Here is a 21,859-nt window from a genome sequence, read left to right on the forward strand (position 1 = left end):
AGTGTTAATGGTCCCAGGGGCCAGGCTTCAAAGACATCCCCACGGGAGATGTGGTCCTGCGGGTGACCATCTAGATGTGGCCTGGTAGTGGGGGGGATGCTAGCTGGGCACAGGCAACAAGTGAGAGAACCCCATTACTGGAAAATAATAGAGAACTTTAATGGTCGCTTCTTGGTCTGCAAGCTCCTGGCTATTTCCCAGGGGGGCGGACCATCTGCAGCTGCTCATCTGAAGTCTTCATTTTATTCCAGGCCTTCCGGTACCCTTTTAAGGACATCTACAAGACAAAAGAGGGGTAAGGGGGAGAGGGTTACTTAGGAAAGACAGCTCGTGCCTGAGCTGAAAGCCACCACCATCTTTAAGCTGCTGACTATGCAGGTGGTCCTGTTGGGGGCCAGGCTCTTGTGGTGCACCCCGATGGTAGACATCAGCTTAGGACAATGGATACCCAACAGATCTTTCTAGAGCTGGGATGGTATAGTGTGTGCCTAGCATGCTCAAAGCCCTGGGTCTGATCCACAGCACCCTGTCAACACTGAAATGGTGAGTAATGTAGGAGGTGGAGAGATGGGGATCAGAAGACCAAGGCCACCCTCGACTACACACTAAGCTGAATTATCCTGAAGGATGCTGTGTGGGACCCTGAATTATACTGCAGGATGCTATGTGGGACCCTGAATTATACTGCAGGATGCTATGTGGGACCCTGTCTCGGAAAAGGAAAAGAAAAGCGAAACAAAGCCACAACAACAAAAACCTGAAAGACTGTTTTAAAGAGTGTGTTCTTGCCCAGGGAAGTGAGACGGTGCCTACCCCTATTGGGTTCTTTGCTCTGTTCCAGGTATGATGTCCCCCAAGTTAGGTCCCTAATGTCCTCCCTGTCACCAAGCTACCATATGAGGGAAATGGAACTAGAGTCAAGATGCCAGTTTCCTCAACAGCCCACGTGAGTTTTAAGCTACACTAACGATACCCTAAGTGTGCAGGCCACCATGGGGTCTAGGTACATATGGCCCATCTCAAAGGCTGCAGGCTTAGTTGTAAACCCAGAGGCTTACAACTTTTTTCCCTTTTCTTCTCTCTCCCTCTCTCCCTTCCACTCCCTCTCCACCCTCAGCCCCCTTCTTTCTTGAGAAGGGGTCTCACTATGTAGTTTTGTGACGCCTAGGACTGTGAAGAGACAAGGCTGGCCTCAAACACAGATCTACCTGCCTCTGCCTCTCAGTGCTAGGGACTAAAGGTGTGACCCCCGCCTCCTTTTCTTGAAACCTGTCTTCTTCTTGTAAGAAGCAGTAGTTAATGAATCCCTTGATATGGAGGGATTTAAAAGACTCTAAAATTCATTATGGAAACAAGCAACTAGACACACTTGTGTCATAAGAGTCTCTTCCTGACCCTAACGTACACTGTCCCTAATTAAAAGTGGAGCTGAGAAAGGAAATCCACTGTTCATTTTGGCTAAGCAGCTGAAATAGCTGCCGAGATTTCTCACCGAGACAACGTGTCCAACATCCATATAAGCTCATCCCTGAAGAACAGGGCTCTGAAGAAAGTGTTGACAGCCTGAGAAACTTGGTGACCCCATAATCAGGACTAAGTCGGACCCGATCCCTCCTGGGGGCAGCAGGCTCACCTCTGCGATCTCCACCTTCCTCTCCCACATCTTGATGGTCTTCTCCAGGTCCCCATTCAGGATCTTCTCCCTGACGTACATCATCACCTGCGGAGCCCGGAACTCAGCCAGCTGCTTCCGTAACTTACTGTTCAGGACATAGGCTTTGGCCCGGTCCTGTTGGAAGAGCCCATTAGCCATGAAATTCTGGGAGCTCCTGCTCCATCTCCATTCTCAGTACAGTTCCAAAATGTAAGGCGACAGCCATGAAGGGTGGGGCCCTCTGAAGATTCTGGGTTTTTCTAGCCGATGGTGATGTTTTTGTCTGGCTCAGAAGCCCTAGAGTGGCTAGGCTTCTCATCCCTTTCTTTTTCCTTCTCCATTGTCTTTTTTGCTCTCTCTTGTTTTGATTTCTCAGGCTGTTTTGTGTATGAGACTGGACTTATTACAATCTAATGTCATACTGCAGTGTCATGGTCACTGTGAGCAGGTTTGGGTCACACATACAGCTGGGAATCCACCCAAAGCTATGACACTAATAACTATACTTGTGACTTAGAAGCAGACAAAGTGGTGTTACAGGTGACAGTTACCTGCACAGGTGTGAGAACAGTCATGTCCTGAACTGAGGCCAGGCCTTCTGCCCAGGAGGCCAATGGACTCTCTCCTCTACCCTCCCGGAAGGCTCCTCTTTGCATACCGCCCTAGGGAACTACGGTCACGGTCACGGATGCTCGGCTACATGTGCTCAGAACATGCAGAGCTGATGACCTCTCTTGGCTCCGCCCACCCTTCCTTCCGCACTCTTGACTGCTGTTGGCCTTGGAGTGAGCTCTGGCTGGCCATAGGTCACCGTCCTTCAATCTCTGCTCCAGTCTACGCATACTGAGTGTCCAAAGGACAGTTAATACTTCACGGAGCACCCTCCCTCCATTCTCCCGTCCCTCTCTCCACCCCCTCATCTCTACCCTTAACGTGGGACATATGTGCATTTTGTCTCATAACAGTTACCTTACCATATACCTCACGGATTTTTAAAGGGTTATATGTACAAGAACTTCAGAATGCTGATATCCACTCTGGCACTTCCTGTGGACTATGTTTTCTTTGTGAGCAAACTCTAGACCATCACCCAACGGTGAATGTAATATCACTGAGCTCTAAATTAGCGTCTGCTTTTGTGTGCCAAAGCTATTTTGATTTTAGTGGTCTGGGCTCTTTTTCTAGATTAAGTACCGAGGATCTGGGGTCTTGGACAGTGACCTTAGTGGACAGAAGGAGGCACACATCAGAAATGGCCCACTGTATCCTCTTACCTCCTCTGCTTGTATGGTTTCCTTTTCAATTTTCCCAAGCATCTCGTTTCTCAGCAGGATCTCCTTGTCCAGATTGATGTATACCTCCATTGCTCGATGAAGCTTGTTCTGAAACACACCAGCATGGCACATGCTAGGAGGAACTTTCAGAACGGTGGGGAGAAGAGACCAGAGCAAAGCAAGGCCATCCATTCCCACAGATTCATTCATATCAGCTTGGGACTGCCAAAGGCATCTGAGAACTGGTTGGCGGGAAGGAAGGGACCTTGGGATCTTGGTCTATGCTGGAGATGCAGAATGGGCCAGCAACAGGATTCAAATTTTGCCCTACTGCTTCTTAAGAGAAATGTTTAGGTAGCCAAACTTCTCTTTCATTGATATGCTCACCTTGCTAGGTTGTGAGGAGACATCCTGGTAGAGAACAGAACATTGTGCCTGGCAGGTATGGGTTCCTCAACAGTTGTGATGACTACCTCAGGAGGGTGCAGAGAAAGGGTTGGGGAGCTCCCCACAAGAGAAGGACCCCACCCCTCTTCCCGCTTAAAAGTAAGGGAGCCAGGATTCGAATAAATGCTGTGATTCCCCGGTCTCTGAGCTCCACTACACATCTTTACCTAAAGGATCTGGGCTTGCTGATGTCAGAGAATCCCTCGGGAGCTGCCTCATGGGTGCCCACTACATTATTTGGCCTTCAGTGTCCCCAGGGCCCTGCTGCTTAGATTGGCCTCCTCTGGAACCGTCTCCCTGGCACCTCTCCTGCAGATGTCTCCAGAAATGCTGGAATGTACTCGGCCTGGCTGAGGACTGGACGAATGGACGGGGACACGCACACACACGCACACACACGCACACACACACACACACACACACACACACACACACACGGGCACTGGTTAGTGAAACATTTTAAAAGGCTTAAGCCTTGCCTCCAGAAAGTTCACTCACAGCCAATCAATGCCAAGGGAGGTGGGGAGGCAGGACATCATGGTGAGAAGAATGGACACACAGAAGGCTGAAGCTAGTGTGTGTATGTGTGTGTGGGGGGGGTAGGGTGTCCTGCAACAGGACTGAGGACAGAACTGGAAGATAAAACCACACTTCACTCTATAAAGGAAGAGAGGGCAAGGAGCTAGAAGAGGCCATCACAAAGCTCAATGGAAGGAGGAGGGAGGAGCATTGCTCCAGAAGCTCAAAACTAAGAGAGTGCAGAGGGGCCTGGCTGGAGCCTTCTGCCTGGGATCCTTTGGCTCTAGGAACCATTCAGTCCTGGTCCCTCCAGATTCTCTTCATTGGCAATGCCTTTAGGCTCTGCTCAATAGTCACCTAGCAACAGCTTGTGTGTCAGCCAGGTTCTAGCCAGGAGCCAGGCTTGTAAGACTTTCTTCTTTCTTTCCTTCTTTCCTTCTTTCTTTCTTTCTTTCCTCCCTTCCTCCCTCTCTCACTCCCTCCCTCACTCCCTCCCTTCCTTCCTCTCTCCCTCCCCCCTCCATCTACTCTCCCCACTTCTCATGTGTCCCTGTCCTCTTCCCCTCTTTCTTCCTCTCTCCTATCTCTGTCCTTCTCACCCACCCCACTCCCACCCCCCAGCCCCCCACCCGTTATGGCTGCCCAGCGGCTGATTCTTCAGGGGGACACCTTGGCAAGGCACGCCAAGGCACTCCCTCCTGCCAAATTATACCGGGTTTATATAAAACAACTCTCCCTTCTTCAAGCCTCATTTCCTATCCCCCACCCCCCTGTGTGAGGATGAGAAACCAAAGAGGGTCAGTGTGGGGTGCAGGGGTAAAGGCAGTGTTTGGCAGGGCTTCATTTACTGCAAGCTGACTATTCAGGTAGGAGGGAAGAAGACTGGGGAAGACATTTGCCCAGTTTTGAGAGGCAGGGCAGAATGGACTGTGCTCTGTTGGGCCAAGGGATGCAAACTGCGAGAGTGGCCTTCAGTGGCAAGGCCAGTCTGCTTGAGGTCACTACAGAAAAGACAGACCCTGCTTTCCAGTGTAAGAAAAGCACCTCTCGGATCCTGTGCTTAAAGCGACAGCCATTCCATGTCTCTGTTTACCCAGGGCACAATGTGGCTGGATTCTCTGCCCCTGAGCCCACCAGGCTGAAATCTAGGAATTGGCCAGGACCAGGGCTGTGTCTGGGTCTTGAGGGCTTCTCTTAAGCTATTGGTTGTTGGAGAATGAATTTTCCTCAAGTCCTAGTACTGAAGGGCTTCTTCCAGAGAGAGCAGTTTATTCAACTCCTAGAGGTCACCTAAGCTCTCTTCCGGGTAGCTTCCTCTATCCTCAAGCAGTAGTGGAGGGCTTCTGGCCCCCAAATTTCACTTAAACTTTATATCTGACTTGTTTTTGCAATAAATAAATAATAAATCTTTCGCTGGGCTCCTGGGATGAGCCAGGCCTTCTGGATACCTCCTGATCTTAAGGTCAGCTTTGCCACAAAGTTGCATCAGGGAAATGACCCCATGCCCAGAGCTGTCACATTCCCTGTCTGGATTTGCATTACTCAGGGTGTGCACCTGGGAGTGAGGCTGGGGACCTCTTAGAATTCTACCCTCCTCAGGGCACCGGGTCACCTAAGGCAGACAAGGGTGGTTCGTGGTGGCTGTAACCACATGCTAATGCCTGCTGGACTCACCAGGCAGGCCTGAGGTCATGGAGTCAGAGAAAACACCAGAATCACTCACACTCACCCAGGAGAGCCACAGAGGAAAAGGGAGCATGTCTGCCTGCCTGGTCTCCCTGTAGGGGCTCAGAGCCCTGCCCTTGAGCATTTGGCACTGTGCCTGGAGTGCATGGGCACTGGGTTTTGCCAATAGAGGGGAGTTGATCTGAATATTCTCAACAAGGTCTCTTACTCAGATGCTTGATATGTGTGCCAAATGGCTCCTGCTTTCACCTTCCCATGACCACCAAATACACACGCCAAACACACACCAAACTGCTGGCCGTTAGTGGCTATTTGCCGAGCACCTGCTCTGGGCAGACCCTGTTTTCTATCGCTGGGCACATTGCACAGAACGCATGAAACTCGGTCCAGGCGTGAGACACGGGCCTTGCCTCTGGCAGCTGAAGCACCGCCTCTCCCCTAAGAGAGCAACCATCCAATCCCAAGTGAAGTGGGAACTTCCCAAGTCACTCCAGTTCTTCCATTTCTCTCACAAGAGCTGACAGCTGGGACATGAGAGAAGTCAACAGGAAGAGGCAAGATGGCTTCTCCCTCAGTTCATTACTCTGGCCCAGCCTCTGACAGAGCATTTCCTTCAGCTCCGTCTTTATTCACCTTGACAGGAAATCGGCTCTCGGGCAGCGTTCTGACTGGCCGGCTGTGCTGCTGCTCCCTTCTCTGCAGTTGTGTACACTGTGAGGACAAGCTCTGCAACCTAGCACTTCACCATGGAAACCATAGCCCCACTGCGCAAACTCCACAAGTCCAGGCAGGCCCAGAGCTGCTGGACTGGACTGTCTCTGTGGGATACGGTCAAGGGCCAGTGGGAGCTGGAGTCCTGTCCCATCCTGAAGCAATGTTCAGAAGGGAGAAGCCAAATGTGGATGATCTGCTCACTGATCGTGCGTGAGCTTCGAAATGCTGGCTTGATAGCTCTCCATGCTGTGGGGGATGGAGAAGGTCAACTGGCACGCATGCAGGGCAGGCAGTGCCGGCTGCTTCTCACTTATGACTGGACAAAATCCTCAGCGGCTCTGCTTTAGTTAGTTCTTGTTGTCGTTTGTTTGTTTATTTGTAAAGGAAAATGTTGAGCAAGCATTGGTCTCTCACAGTATCAGAGTCAAATTCACTTTGTTTTACTTTGTGTGTGTGTGTGTGTGTGTGTGTGTGTGTGTGTGTGTGTGTGTGTGAAGGCTTTTTGTAGTTTTGTTTGTTCAGAGGAGGCAAAGTCTCGCTGTACTGCCCCAGCTGCCCTACCCTATCCCCAAGCGCAGGGATTATAGACACCCGCTACAAATTAATCACAGTTCTGTGGGCCAAACAAAGGCCACATGAAAGCTACCCAAGCTACAGCCATTGTCACCCAGGCACAGGGTCGCCCGTCAGCAAACTCACTCTGCGGAGAGCCAGATAGTAAACTTTCAGCTTTGCAGGACCAGGGGCAACATTTTACACGGTATGTAGTTACTTATGTCAATGAGGGAAAAGCCCTCAGTTCCTACAAGTGTTTTACTGATGAAAGTAAGACCATATGACCAGGTTAACACTTTTGAACAGAGCTGGTGAGGTGGCTCAGTGAGTAGCCCTGCCTCCCACCAGGCCCAACTGCCTGGGTTTAATCCCTGCGGCCCACATGGTAGGAGAGATCTGACTCTTAAACTGTACTCTGATCTGCACATGTACGCGATAACATGCTCGCCCAAAAGCACACATATGCACACTAAAAATAATAGGATATGGTGTGTGTGTGTGTGTGTGTGTGTGTGTGTGTGTGTGTGTGTGTGTAAATGGACTTTGTAGAAGACAGGTCAGTTTTTCTGTGTTGGTTTGACAGTGTTCTCCATTGTTCAATTACTTGCCTGTGCTCCTCAGTGAAAGCCATTCTTAGCTCGCAGGCTCTGGAGTGAGACAAGTTCGCCTGTCTTGCGGGCCCACTGCGGTACTTCATCACTCACAGGGTGACCAGATGGCTTGGTCTGCTGAGGATAGGCTCCATTCATGTCCATTGTCCCTGCTTAATTATTAATAGCGCCTCTCTTCTCTCCCTAGTGCCTTGAACTTGGTTGATAAATAATTTAGTAGCATTCTGATTTATAGCTGAGACTGTTTTCCTTTGCAGGGTTTTAAGGGAAGTGCGGAATACATACCTCAATTAAATGGGGCCCTAATGTGGTTCAGTTTCAAACACTGTGCATAAAAATCACCCAGGGAGTTCAAAACAAGCCAGAACTGTGTCTCTCGCCGGCCCCTAAATCAGGGTGGGAATATAGCACAGACACATGTGTTCAAAAAGGGAACGCTCCCGGGTGCGCCTTGTGTACCGCTAGGATGGTGAAAACATTCTGGGGGTTTTAGGAGAGCAGGCTTTGCCAAGTCAAGAGAAGTTGGGGGGGGGGGGAAGCAGGAGATGCCTGCAGGCTGGGTGAATGGTTCACAGGGTCCTCCCTGAGGTGGGGCAGATGGCTGTGGGAAGCCTGGCAGGGAGCCTGGCCCAGGGGCGGAGCTTACTTTGTAGGTATTGAGAACATGCAGGGTGTTCCCAGAGGACAGCTTCAGCTGGATCAGTTCTTGATTCCTTGCTTCGATCGTCTCCAAAAATTGAGCATTCTCGATTTTCAGCTGCTGAAAGTCAACGTCGTGCAGGGCCTCGCCCACCTCCTCCTTCTGTGGTTCAGAAAGAACAGAGGCAAGGTGAGGAATGACGGTAAACTTAACCCCCCCACCCCCCACCCCCCCCACCCCCTCACCCCCCGACCCCCGCAATCTGCCATCGTTCTCTGAAACCATCCCAGACACCAGCATGGCAGTAAGCACTGGGGTTGGCTGCTTCCGTTAACACAATGCCTCTGGGTCTCAAGGAACACATCCAAGGAGTACAGGAGAGCAAAAGGGAAAGAGCATACAGAAGCTCTAGAGCCAGGGAGACCGCCCACAGGGAGGGAGACGCCCACAGGGAAAGTGGTACTTCAACAGAGCAAGAAAGGCAGTCTAAAACTGGCCATTTGAACGTGATTTATAATCTGGGTTTGGTGAAACAAGCCTGTAATCCCAGCGTTTGGGAGGCTGAGGCAGGGGGACTTTTAGATTGAAACCATAGTGAGCTATGTGGCAAGACTTTGTCTCAAAAACGAACAATAAAGTCAATTTTAAACCTGGAAACACACAAAGGACTGCCCATGATTTCCCTTTCTTTTCGTCTACATTTTTGTAGGTTTGTTAGTAAAAGGAGTCTCTCTAACCTGTGCCTGCTTCCTGTCCAGGCTCATGCCCTCTTGTTTGTGGGAGCAGTGGCCAGCTTTGGGGCTGTTGTCGTTCCTACCTCTACAAGTCTACTGGGACGCATAAAGTTCTGGGGTTGCTGCTCCTTGCAAATGCCACAATTTCCATAAATCCAGATTCCATTCACCTAGCAACACTGTAGTCTGTTTTCTGCAATCAGGGTAATCCAGGTCTCCACTGAGCCTCTGACAGCATAGCCCTAGGCCCTCATATCTCTGTTACCTTTATACAGAGTTGAGCTATCCTCCTCTCAGGATACTATACCCCATTTGCCTGTAAGCTTAGGGAAAGGGCTCACATCCCTGTCATCTCTGCAGAGCAATGTCATATAGGTTAAAGGCCATCCACATACTCCTTACTTCAAGCCCCTTAAGCCCCTTGTCACGAAACCTTGGAGACCAGGAGCTCACCCCTTCTTCTTTTTCTAGAGCCCTCCCTTCTTTCCACAGTAGCTCTAGGCACAAACAGCCATTCAACCTCCTCTTGTGCTCACCACACTGCTACTTTCAAGTGTGGAGTTCATATTGGTGGGGCTGCCTGGGGAAGGGCAGAGCAGAGCCAGTCCCTCCTTGGTCTGGCTTGTGTTTCTAGGACAGATTGGGCTCCCGCTGAACTGACTGCCATAGACTCTACACCTAAGCCTGTGCCTGTGCAGGTAATCTGGGAGTCTTGTCTTTCTCCTTAGTCACGCTAGGGCTGCTCCAGCTTGTCAAGGTCTTTTTGGATCTTGAGTCAAGCAAGCAACAGTTGCCCAGCATGAACATTGTCCTTCTCAGTTCCATGGGTTCATGGCTACCTCTGATGCACATGTCATCAGTGCCCACATTGATACAGTGATTAAAAAAAAACAACATTGGGCAAGGAAGTGATGGACAGTAGACCGTGTTTCAGAATCCGTGGGCCATATCAGCCCTCCTGCCTTTAATTGGGAGCCCATGAAGTCAGCTGTTGAAACGCTTAATCACTGCAATGATGCCAGTCAGCCACATCCCTCAAAAAGTTACACATGTGTCGTAAGAATCTCAAATTCAAACCAATTGTATTTACAGAAAGCCTCAAGTTTGCCTGCCCAGAAGCTATATTGGTTTCTTCTGGCCGCTGTAACAAGTTGCTATAAACCCAGTGGCTTAACTGCCTGTAGGTATCTTACTTTCCCAGTGTGGAGGCTGAAGGTCTGAGTGGGTTTGACTCTAAAATCCTAATGTTATCAGCGCTGTATCCCTCTGGAGGTGCTTAGGAAGAGCACTGCCCTGGTCTTCCCAGCTTCTGGAAGCTGCCTGTATTCCTTGGCTTGTGACCCCTTTCTATATCACAGTTATCATCACTTTGACCTCTGCGGTTATATTTCCTCTCACCCCTTTTCCTTTCTTTCATAAGGAGGTGAGTGATGCTGGGTGCAGCCAGGAAATCCAAGATCATCATCTCCTGTGTTGATTAGCGTTAATTGACCAATTGGCACAACCTAGAATCACCTAGAAAGAGTGTCTCAACAAGGGTTTGTCTGCACTGAGCTGGCCTGTGGGGGAGTCTTAATTAGACTAATTGATGTAGGAAGACCCAGCCCACTGTGGGTAGCATCATCCCCTAGGCAAGGGGTCCTGAACTGTATTGAGTGCAGGAATGTGGATGTGATGTGATGTATGTGTGCTTGAAGTCCCTGCCACCCTGACTCCCTCATGATGATGGACCATAACCTGGAACTGTTAGCTTAAAAAATATCCTTTCTACCCTAAGTTGCTTTTTCTCAAGGCAGAGAAATGAAACTAGAACATCTCTCCATCTCAAGACCCATAAATTAATAACAACTGCAAAGTTCTTCTACTGTGTGAAATAACCTGTTCAAAGACTCTGGAGACTAAGACAGGGACAATTGCCAAGGGTAGGTGGGAAGATGGGTAGGGATATTACTTAGTGTGGTGGTTTGAATAGGAACAGTCCTCGTAGACTCATGTGTTTGAATTCTTGGCCCATAGAACCGGCACAACAAGGAGGTGTGGCCTGGTTGGAGAAAGTGTGTCACTATGGAGGCTGGCTTTGAGGTCTTGGAGTGCTCAAGTCCCACCCAGTCGGACAGTCTCTCTCCTGCCTTTGGATCCTCTCAGTCCCTTCTCCAGCACATTGGCCTGCACACTGCCATGCTTCCCCCATGATGATAATGGACTAAACCTCTGAAGCTGTAAGCCAGCCCCAATGAAATGTCTTCCTTTATAAGAGTTGCTGTGGTCACAGCGTCTCTTCCCAACAATGAAACGCTGATGAAGACACTTAGGGTACCTTTGTAAAAGGAAAGAAAAGAACCACATACCTGCCTCAGTTGTAAAAGCATCTTTTTCCTTTGAACTTTGAGAGAAACATTTTTCAAACACAATTTGTCCTTCATGTTATCCTAAGGGGAAAAAAATGCACATACATTTTAATCAATTATTAACCCATCCCCCTGTTGCTCTGAATAGTAAATCTGAAACTGCAAACCGGAAGTGTGTAGGAGTGACATTCAGTCATTTCTTTCTAGCCGTCGTAGTTCTGCCCAAACTGGTATTGGGACGGCATTTCACCGGAAGCCAAGGCACAGAGGAAACTGGGTGGACGCTGTGCCCGTGCTACAGCGCACTTGACATTGGGTGTGGTGCTGTGTGGGCGCCCTTTACTGACGATACAGACCTGGGGCTCTTTGGCCTGTTGTTTGGATGATTGGCTGCAAACTTTTTTTTTTTAATCATTCATAGTGGGTTAGGATTAAGAACCCCACTCAACAGGTTACATGCTTATTAACTTGCTACAAAAACCTCTGCGGCTGAAAGCATGTTCTCTTCACCTAATTCCCCTTTCTTTTTCATGCCTGTCTGGGTCCATCTCCCAACAGGAAGGAGAGGAAAAGCCTATGCAGTAACCAGACTTCCCCAAGGAAACACACAGATCTTGTTGTTTCAAGATAACAAACAAGAGGAAACCAATCAGATACTACTTACTAATGATCATCCTGGCTGGGTTTCTGCTTTTATTTTTTGTTTCCCCTTTTTGTTTTTGCCTTAATGAGCATGCACTTAAGGCACACATTTTGGGGGTTGGAGAGATGGCTCAGCACTTAAGAGAACTGGTTGCTTCTCTACCGACCCGGGTTTGGTTCCCAGCACCCACGTGGAAGCTTTCAACCACTCGTAAGTCCAGTTGCAGGAGACCTGGCAGTCTCTTTCCGCCTACACGAGCACCAGGCGTGCACGTGGTGCGCAAACATACACATGGGCAAAAACCAAAACAAACGAGAACAACGGCAGAAAGCCATACACATAAAATGTTTAAAAAGCTTAAAAACACACATTTGGAGATGTTTTACATAGGTGGGGAGTGTTATGGTGGAGCGTAGGAGAAAACGCAGGCCTGACCTGGCAGTCAGTCTGTTTGGCGCGCTGTACGTCTAAGTAAGAATCACGGCGCGCCATGCCTCAGAAGCCAGAACACTGAATTCTGAAGGAGCTGAAGTAGCTGAAGAAGCTGAAGGAGCTGAAGAAGCTGAAGGAGCTGAAGAAGCTGAAGGAGCTGAAGAAGCTGAAGCTGAAGAAGCTGAAGGAGCTGGCCCGTGGACAAGTCTGCGCTCTCCAAGTCTCCTTTAATGTGCTGCGTCTGCACAGAGATCCTGGTGGTGCGAGCATCCAGTCCGCGGTACTGTGCTAACCAATCACAGTAGACAGGCTGCCACCGTGGAAGCGGATGCTCGCGTGTAATAAAGCAGACGTTGTTCCCTGAAAGCATCCGCAGAGTGGCTCACCCCTTTACTGACCCACAGGCATCGCTGTCTTGTTGGGAGATGCCCGTAACAGCAGCAGTGGGGCAACTGGAGGGAGCCCGGGACACACGGGCCATTTCTGCATCATTGTCCTAAGAATTCATCCTTATTTCCCCTTCGAGTCAGGCTCTCTTTACATAGCCCTGGCCTGGAGCTCAATAAGTAGATCAGGCTGGCCCGGAACTCACAGACATCCACCTGCCTCTGTCTGTCTCCTTGAGTGCTTAATCGAGTCCTCAAGTCCAAGCTCTAAGGGCCAGCGACTCACCCTACGGCGGTTCATGTCCTCAATGTACTTCATCACTTTCTGAGTGGCCAGAATGCTCCCTTTCTTCTTGGATACGGTTTTCAGGATATCTTTTTCAAAGTCGTGCACTGCTCTCTGAACTTCATTCCACCGGATGTCAGCTTCCTCAATGATAGCCTGGGATAGTACAAGAGAAAAGTTTCCAAGATGCTACAACAGCACATCCTCTAAGGATACCTACGTCCCCACTGACTTCTGCCTCAATTTAGATGTGTCTTCTCAGGCCTAGAAAGATAGCTCTGGGTATAAACTTGATCAATGACACTATTACTAAAAAAAAAAAAAAAAAAAAAAAAAAAAAAAAAAAAAAAAAAAAAAAAAACCAGGGCACAGGCCTTTAAGCCCAGGACTCTGGAGGCAGAGGCAGACAGATCTCTGAGTTCGGGGCCAGCCTGATCTACAGAGTTCCAGAACAGATAGGGTTTCACGGAGAAACCTTGTCTCAAAAACAAACAAATAGGGGTTGGGGATTTAGCTCAGTGGTAGAGCACTTGCCTAGCAAGCGCAAGGCCCTGGGTTCGGTCCCCAGGTCCGAAAAAAAGAATTAAAAAAAAAAAACAAATAAACAAACAAAAAACATGCCTTGAAAGTTAGAGCATCCACAGAAGCTGGCAACCGACAAAAACAAAAGCCAGTTGTCTCTGTCCGGAGTATTCTTTATCCGTTCAAGGTCAAGCCATGGGCTGGAGAGATGGCTCAGTGGTTAGAGCACTGGCTGCTCTTCCAGAGGTCCCGAGTTCAATTCTTAGCAACCACGTGGCGGCTCATAACCATCTATAACAAGGGCATAGATTCCCTCTTCTGGTGTGTCTAAAGACAGCAACAGTGTACTCACATATATGAAAGAAAGAAAGGAAGAAAGCAAGCCTTTAAAGGTCAAGCCACGTAAAATACATGGAAAATGTGGGTGTGGTGGTGCATACCTGTAATCCAAGCACTTGGAGGGATGAGGCAGGTGGACTGCCATGAGTTTGAGGTTAGCCTGGGCTACAAAGTGAGCTCTGTTTCAAAACAACACAATACCACTAAAACCCCAGCTAAGCAGGGGTCCCTCTTGAATCTAGAGAGGTGACGAGTTAGTCGTATGCTATGTAGCTTGGAGGACAGATACTGCAAATGAACACGTATGCACAGAAGTCCTTCTTTATCTGCACTTTCAGTGTCTGCAGAGCCGCCATTTGTAGGTTAAGTAAGCGGAAAATGCAAGAAATAACTAATTCGGGTTTTAATTTGCGCATCGTTCTAAGATTGCGCATTGTGATAAGATTTCCATTCTGTTTTTCCACTGGAATTATGAGCTGCCTGTCCTTCTGTCCTGTGGTATTCAAAACAAACTTTCCTTCTGCAGTGTGCACTTGGGCGGTTCTTGGAAGAGTGAGGAGACAGCCTGTCAGCCTCTGCTCATTAACCTAAGGACCATGTGACCAGTGAGGTGGCCATCTTGTGATTTGGTCTGCATTATTTGTTGGAAAAATGCCACAAGAAGATCACACTGGGATTTAGAAGTTTCTGGCTAATACTTATCCAGGTAGCCTTTTGTGGCCAGATTGGTCTACAAAGAGAAACAGCATTTTGGAAAAGTGAAATACCTTTGTAACCTAACATGCAATTGGTTCAATAAAGACTTCAAATTTCAAAAAAAAAAAAAAGATTTCCATTCTGTCCCACCCGGGATACAAGTCATCTTTCATCCAGTGTATCCTGTTATATATGCTACCCTCCCTCCCTTTAGTGAATTAGCAGTCATTTGTGTTATCCATTGACAGATTTCAGTGTGGGATTCAAGCAACCTTTATTTTACTTAACAAAGGCCCCTAAATCCAAAAGAAATGCTGGCAGGTCATTATGTTCATTGTTAAAAACTGTTCTATTCTGTATTGGTTATTTTAAATTATGTGCTGTGCCCAGCGTATAAGTTAAACTTTATCACGTGTAGGTAGAGGAAATTATAGTATCCGGTTTGTCGCTATCCAAGGTTTTGGGACTCCATGGGTTAACTTGGAACAATCGAAGGGAGAGCCTTCTATTGACACAGACATTAAGCAACAGGTATACTTCATGAGAGAATCTGACAGTTCTTGAAAGAAAAGCTTTCTGCATACAGAGAGTTATCTGAACTCTAGAGGGAGACAGATCCAAGTGCCAATAGTAATTACTTCTGCACTGTGATGGCAGCACTGTGTTTTTAAATACTCCTTTAGCTTATCCGTGTTTTTAGAATATTCTCTAATGGGGCCGGAGAGATGGCGTAGCAGACAAGAACACTGGTGGCTCCCTCGGGGAGCCCCCATTATGTTCCCAGCATCCGCATGTTGTCTCACAACTCTCTCTACCTGTAGTGCTAGGGATCCTGACGCTCGTCTGGCCTCCACGGCACCAGACGTGCATGTGATACACAAACAAACAAACATGCAGGCAAACACATTCATACTCACGAAATAGGAATAAATAAGTCTTTCAAAATTAAAATAGGGGGTTGGGGATTTAGCTCAGTGGTAGAGCGCTTGCCTAGCAAGCGCAAGGCCCTGGGTTCGGTCCCCAGCTCCGAAAAAAAGAAAAGAAAAAAAATTAAAATATTCTATGACAAATATGGACTTCAACACTGAAACACACACACACACACACACACACACACACACACACACTCCTTTACAGAATAAAGTAAGAAGGCATCTGGGTCACACAAAAATCAGTTTTGGCCAGTCTCTCCTGATTTATCAACAAGAAATAGCATCTTCGCTGGATCTCCTCAGACTCCAGTCTTCCCACGTGGGAGCGCCAGGCCCCTTACACACTACTTTTAGCTTGTTGTTTTTCTGCTAAATTATCCTTAATGGGATTCAGCTTTCTAAGACATGAATGGTTTTTTTTGTTTTTTGGTTTTTGGTTTTTTTTTTTTTTTTTTTTTTTGGTTCTTTTTTTCAGAGCTGGGGAATCGAACCCAGGGCCCTGCGCTTCCTAGGCAAGCGCTCTACCACTAAGCTAAATCCCCAACCCTCCCCCCACCCCACCCCCACACGAATGGTTTAAAAAACAAAAAAAACCCTCTGCCTAGTTCTCAGGTTCCTTTACCCTACTTGACCTGATTCCCAAACCAGTCTCCTCAACAAGATCTTTTTTTTTTTTTTTTTTTTTTTTTTCTGGAGCTGGGGACCGAACCCAGGGCCTTGCGCTTCATAGGCAAGCGCTCTACCACTGAGCTAAATCCCCAACCCCCAGTCTCCTCAATAGAAGAGTTTGCCAAGCTTATCCCTATGTCCTTCTGTGACTTCCGCCTCACCTGTTGGGTATCAGATCTTATCATGTCTTAGAAACAGATGATAAAATAGTTAAAGTAGACAATATGCCTAGAGTTCACTTCCTAACATTCGGGTGAGGAGAGGAGAACCAGAGTGGTCTTGTAGCAATGAGGCCATACCTGGGTAATGAGCATATAGGGGCAGGTGATGACAGTTCAATCATTTTTCATATTTTATATCAAACAAGTTTAAAGACTGTTGTGTACACATAGCTATTGGTAGGGTCTGTAAAGGAAAGTCCTCCGTTTGCCTCATCCTCCATGGGTTTCTCCCCAAGGACCGGCAGTGGTGTGGACACCCACAGGCAGAGTGGTAGGACCCAGAGGGAGGAGGATACCTCGTGATGCTGCAGGTCCCGTTCTGCGTTAGCGCGCATGTGCCGTATTTCATCTCTCGTGTCTTCCAGCTCCTTCTGTACAAGATCGAGCTTTTGCTCTACAGTGAGGCCTACCAGACGGTCCATACCTCCACGGATTTTGGATTTACGCCTAGATCGGAGCTGTAACCCAAGCAAAAGCAAGTCAGGGTAAAGGAGGATGTGGTGATACAGCAACCTTGGGTAGTCATCAAAATGAACTCCGAGACCTACAAGCAGGTGCCCTGGGCGGAGCCTGGGAGAGGAAAGGACGTTAGGCCAGAAGTGACATTTCCTAAGTCATCTTAAAGCCCTGCATTAAATAAGGCAATGAGTTCAAATATGTCTAATGTATCTCGACGGTAGAAAGGCTGTGGGGCAGGGTTGTAAGGCACCATCCTCTAGGCTGAACTGTTACCATCAGGAGAACAGCTCTATCCACCTTTGAGAGTCCAGCACAATCAGGCCTGTGGACTCTTGACAGCCGTCATCAGGAGCAGGGAGGATCGTTGGCCACTCCTCCCAGCGGCCTGTAGTCAATTCTGCCCTAATTGCATGAGGTCTCCAGAAGGGGCAAGGGAATACGGACTGGGGAGGACTGAGTAGGGATACTTTGGTTTGTGCCGGGACCTTAGGAGGATAGGATAGTTATGATTTATGTCTCCCCTGGGAAGGAATTCTAGAAATACCCCAACTAGAGGCTACAGAAAGGCCAGCGCTCAGTGCTTTCAGATGTACACAGCAGAGCAAGGTGTCCCACCCACCGAGTTTAGCAAAACAGACAAAACCCATGGATTTTTCTAAGCACTTAATGGCAGAGTTGGGGTATGAACCTCAGAGTAAGTCCCTTTGCTCCTACATCGATTGGCCCTTTGAGATAAGTCTGACAGATGGCGATTTCACTCATTTGTGTAGCTGGGTGGGTCTTGTTTGCTGCTGTTGTTCTGAGACAGGGTCTCTCTGTGTATCCCTGGCTGGCCTGGAACTCACTGTGTAGACCAGCCTGGCTACATACAATTTACAGAGCTTTGCTTGCCTCTACTTCCTGAGTTCTCAGAGTAAAGGGATGTGCGGCCGTGCCTGTTTTTGCAGACCTTGTAAATTGAGTTCCCCAGTTGAGGGAATTTCTTTTTTTCAGTGAAAGGGTTTGAACCCAGAGCAGTGTCTACACATAAGGATTCTACTCCTGAACTACATTCCCGGACCTTGGGATTTTTTTTTTTTTTTTTTTTTTGAGACATGATCATACGTAGGCCAAGCTGACCTCAAACCCTATGGCTTTCCTTCCTCAGCCTCCCAAGTGCTGGGATTACAGTTTTGTGCCGCCATATTAGCCTTCAAGGGATTTGTTCATATAAATTAAAGTATTCCAGAGGAGTCAGCTACTGAAGGAGATTCCCTTACTTGAAAGAAACTAGAAAGGAAGGAATAATCAGAAAACGAAGAGAGGAAGTCCTGTGGCTCTTTGACCCAATCAGACATGCACTGTTCACCTTTCATTGTGTACCTGTGAAAATTCTGCTGCTGATATTTTAATATCCGATAGCCGTGGCATTCGGTGGTCCCTGGGTTCCAGTCTAGAGTAATATTTCTCGAACATTTCTGTTTCTGTTTTGAGAGCAGAGTTTCCATAGCTGCAAGACACAGAGCATATAAGTAAATTCTGTGAATAGCATCCCCAGAGACTCAGTATTTAATACATCACTGGACACCCATGGCCTTCTGCAAGACATGAAACTCCCTGGTGCCTTCCTTTTTACACCTGTACAACAGGTATAATATCACCCCTCTTTAAGGATAAGGGCAAGGAGTTCTGTGGCCTGAGGTCAGCTTTGGGCCATGGAATTATGCTAGAGTATCTTAGATCTCTTGGCTATTGGGTCTAAGAAGCTACAAGATTCAGAGTGCTGGTGTCCTATTGGTGACAGTGGCCGCTGACACCTCCGGATGTCATCTAACTCATTTGTAAAAGTTCTTCTAAGTGACCGCTTTCTTGAAGCAATCTAGATCCACCAGTCATCTCCAGATACTCCCTTTGTCTTGTTTTTCCCTATTCTTTTACCACCAGCCTCCAGATTAGAAATTCCATTGGACATTGATCATAAATGGAAGAAGTATTTGAAGAGTGGCTCTTAAACAACCAGAGATATAGCATATCTAGCTTGCCTTGTATATGCCAAGATCATGACCTTCATCACTACTTCTCATACATAAAACTTGCCTTTTATGTTTGTTTGTTTGTTTTTGTTTAGAGACAGAGTATGGTGGTTTGAATGAGATGACCCCCTTAGACTCACATATTTGAATGATTAGTCTCCAACTGGTGGAACTGTTTGGGAAGGATTGGGAGGCATAATGCTGTTGGAAGAGGAGGTGTGTCATGGGGGTGGGGTGGAGGTTCTGAAAGCCTAGGCACCACTTGCTCTCTGCTTGTGTTTGTGCAACAGATGGATGCTCTCAGCTACTGCTCTAGTGCCATGCCTGCTCCCCACCATGATCATCATGAATTCCAACCCTCTGTGGCAGTAAACCACTAAATTAAATGCTTTCTTCTTTAAGTTGCTTTGGTCACAGTCTTTTTTGCCACAGCAATAGAAAAGTAAGTAAGATACAGGGTTATCACCATGTAATGCATCCCTGGGTAACCTAGAGCTCCTGCTATGTATACCATGGTTAACCTTGAATTCACAGAACTTCACCTACCTCAGAGGTGCTGGGACTCAAAGTGTGAGCCACCGTGCCCAACTTTAATGTGTGTGGAGTGGGGCACCGGGATTGAACCCATGGCCCCATGAATACTAGGGCAGGGGTGAGAGCTGCATCTCCAGTCCCAAAACGTTCCCACTGTATCTGCACGTACATATGCGGAAAGAGGGTGGTATTGAGGCCTACACGGACTGTCAAACTAATTCCTCAGTTTTGAGGTTAGTACAGAAGCCAAATGGAAAACAGGAAAATCAAGACATCTTGTCTTTTCAGCGCATATTGTGATCTCCGTGGAGCCTTCCGTGAGCCTGACTCTGAATCTGCACGACCTTAAGGAAGAAAACTTCAGAATGTGTTCAATCTCCTAAAATGGCCATACTGGGCCAATCAGTCCTCTCCATCGTCTCCACACTTAAATACTTATTCAGCCCACAAAGCCTCAATCAAATCATTTCAATAGCTTAGTTTTCACCGAGCCGCCATGTTAATAATGTTCATCTTAAAACTAACTTTGGAAAAGGGCTCTTAGGAGGCCACTTGATATAGACTGGGAAGGCAGCTTCCCAGCACCAGGGAGACATCAAGCCAAAAACTCTAGCGTCATTAAATCCTGTCTGATCCGGACCCCTTGCCTCTCCACCTTGTTCAGGCTCCATCGGTGACTTGTCAGTTCAGGAGCAGGAAAGCAGCACGGCTAACCAGGAAAGCAGCACGGCTAACCAGGAAAGCAGCAAGGCTAACCAGGCAAACGCAAGTTCCTCCTCCACTGTAATGAGGTGAGTCACCGTGGGGCTCCGCGTAGACGTGAGTGGTCTGCAAAGCTACATTCGAGGCCGCAGAGGCCCATGATACAGGTACCTGAGCTCCTCCACCAGCCCGCACAGTTGGATGACTGGCAGCTCGCCTTCCTCCTCCGTCTGGGAGTCAGTGATCGCGCTGTCCGAGTCCTCCTCAGACATCTTTCAGCCTGTGGTGCTCTGTGAGTCTTCAGTAAGATGTCCGGCTTCACTTTGGCCGCGACCTTGCAGAGCGTTGCCTAGACAACTGAACGCCGCTTGTAGGGGCGGGGCTTCGGATAATCCTCCCCCTCCCTTGCGCCTCGCGGTGGAGACCTAGCAAAGGTGCGTGCCTATTCAGATGCCTAAACCCAGGCCATCTTTTCTCTGAGAGTCGCTATTCAATTGATAGTCACAACACCAGCTGGGGTTTGCCTAGTGTCTTCTCTGTCCTTAGCACCAGGTTAAGCCTATTTCATGCAAATCTTTGCATAGATCCTGCAATAATACTGTTCATCCTCCCCGCCAGAATGCGCAGGTCCAGAAAGCTGGCAGAGACTGGCAGAAGTCTCTGCCCCGTGGTGTAGTGAAGATCTGGTCTGTGGTCACTGCCTGCAGCCTCACACGTGCTAGCTGCAGTTTTTCTATCATTGCAAAGTCTCGTGTTGCAAAAAGAAAGAGAAACTGATTGGTTTTTTAAAATAAATATGAATTCAAGACAAGTCTCTAAAGGAGACTGGTGTGTCTTCAGAATCTTGGGATAATGTGTACCAAGAACCTTTTCGGGATCTTTTATGGCTTGTAGTTAATGACTTGGGACGCTTAAAGGTGGTTAAGCTGGTAATTTTTTCAATGGTAAATTTTATGATTTGTGGTCGAAAACCACATTTTTCTGAACATTTAAATGCATGTAAAGCAGTGTGAGTTTCAAGGTGCGTTAAGTTTGGAAAAATATAAACCTTAACTCACTCATGTAATAAATCACTAAATTGGCAAAAAATACAGTTAATACTGAAATTCTTTCTTTCTGTTGGCTTGGGAGTGTAGCCTGTTGACACTAAGATAAAAGGGAGGGAGGAAGGAAAGGGCCTTTTACCTCAAGGGATTAGAAAGAGGGGCAGCTAGAGTCAAGAAGGGGGAGTTCCAGAGAGAGTCTTGTTCCTGGCAAATTGTGGAAGCCATCGTGGTGAGGGTTTTACTAAGGGCATCAAAAGTTTTCAGAATTCCACAAATGGAGTAAACCCCAGAGCAAACCTGACAGCTGTCAAACCCAGGACTCCACAAGTGGAAGGTATTGGGGTGGTCTGTTTTCCACCAACAATTGTAGTGTGGTTCAAGGGGGAGGCAGGAAGGTGCATGGTACTCTGCTACTGCTATCTAAACAGGGGCCATCCTGGCAGTACGAAATGGACCAGTAGCCACAAATGGGTCAGCTGCCATTCGGAGCTTTAATGAAGGGGCTGGTAACCTGCTGTGAGGGTTTGTCTCTGCACATTTCCCAGTGGCCCTCAGTTTGCAGAAGACCCCTGCCAGTCATCCTCCATTCAGTTAACTCACTGCTTGGGAGACCACCGGGGATAGCAGCAGGACTTCTTTCTTGGGATTCTTAGATAGATATATTGAAGTTCAAAGAAGACCAAGCTGCCATCTGTTTAAAACAATAAGAGGGGCAACTCTGACCAAAAAGACATTTGGAATTTTTTTTTTCCCTGTGGAAGGGGGCCTGGGAATGGGAGAGAAAAGATACTGTGTATT

General features: G+C 47.9%; 1 protein-coding gene and 1 long non-coding RNA gene across 6 annotated transcripts; one reads left to right on the plus strand and one right to left on the minus strand.

Moving 5' to 3' along the window:
* Positions 1 to 134: 134 nt before the first annotated feature.
* Cfap263 (cilia and flagella associated protein 263) lies at positions 135 to 20,374 on the minus strand. Of its 5 annotated transcripts, none has more exons than XM_087594021.1 (9): positions 20,187 to 20,374; positions 18,130 to 18,256; positions 16,605 to 16,766; positions 12,261 to 13,085; positions 11,183 to 11,263; positions 8,107 to 8,262; positions 2,929 to 3,036; positions 1,634 to 1,789; positions 135 to 277 (listed from the first exon to the last, which is right to left on the minus strand). In XM_087594021.1, the coding sequence occupies exons 4-9, from the start codon at positions 12,315 to 12,317 to the stop codon at positions 191 to 193; spliced, it is 645 nt and encodes a 214-aa protein (XP_087450147.1). In that variant the 5' UTR covers positions 12,318 to 13,085; positions 16,605 to 16,766; positions 18,130 to 18,256; positions 20,187 to 20,374; the 3' UTR covers positions 135 to 190. The 5 variants fall into 5 exon arrangements, with proteins under 5 accessions (XP_087450147.1, XP_087450146.1, XP_087450149.1 ...); XM_087594020.1 differs by having other exon boundaries at positions 12,930 to 13,085; positions 19,969 to 20,359; XM_087594023.1 differs by having other exon boundaries at positions 19,969 to 20,358.
* LOC147998784 (uncharacterized) lies at positions 8,099 to 11,354 on the plus strand. Its single transcript, XR_015643724.1, has 2 exons — positions 8,099 to 8,289; positions 10,851 to 11,354. It is a non-coding gene; the product is annotated as an uncharacterized LOC147998784 (long non-coding RNA).
* Positions 20,375 to 21,859: the final 1,485 nt, after the last annotated feature.

The sequence above is a fragment of the Rattus norvegicus genome, chromosome 19 (genome assembly GCF_021556685.1).
Source record: "Rattus norvegicus strain SHRSP/BbbUtx chromosome 19, alternate assembly SHRSP_T2T, whole genome shotgun sequence".
Taxonomy (NCBI): domain Eukaryota; kingdom Metazoa; phylum Chordata; class Mammalia; order Rodentia; family Muridae; genus Rattus; species Rattus norvegicus.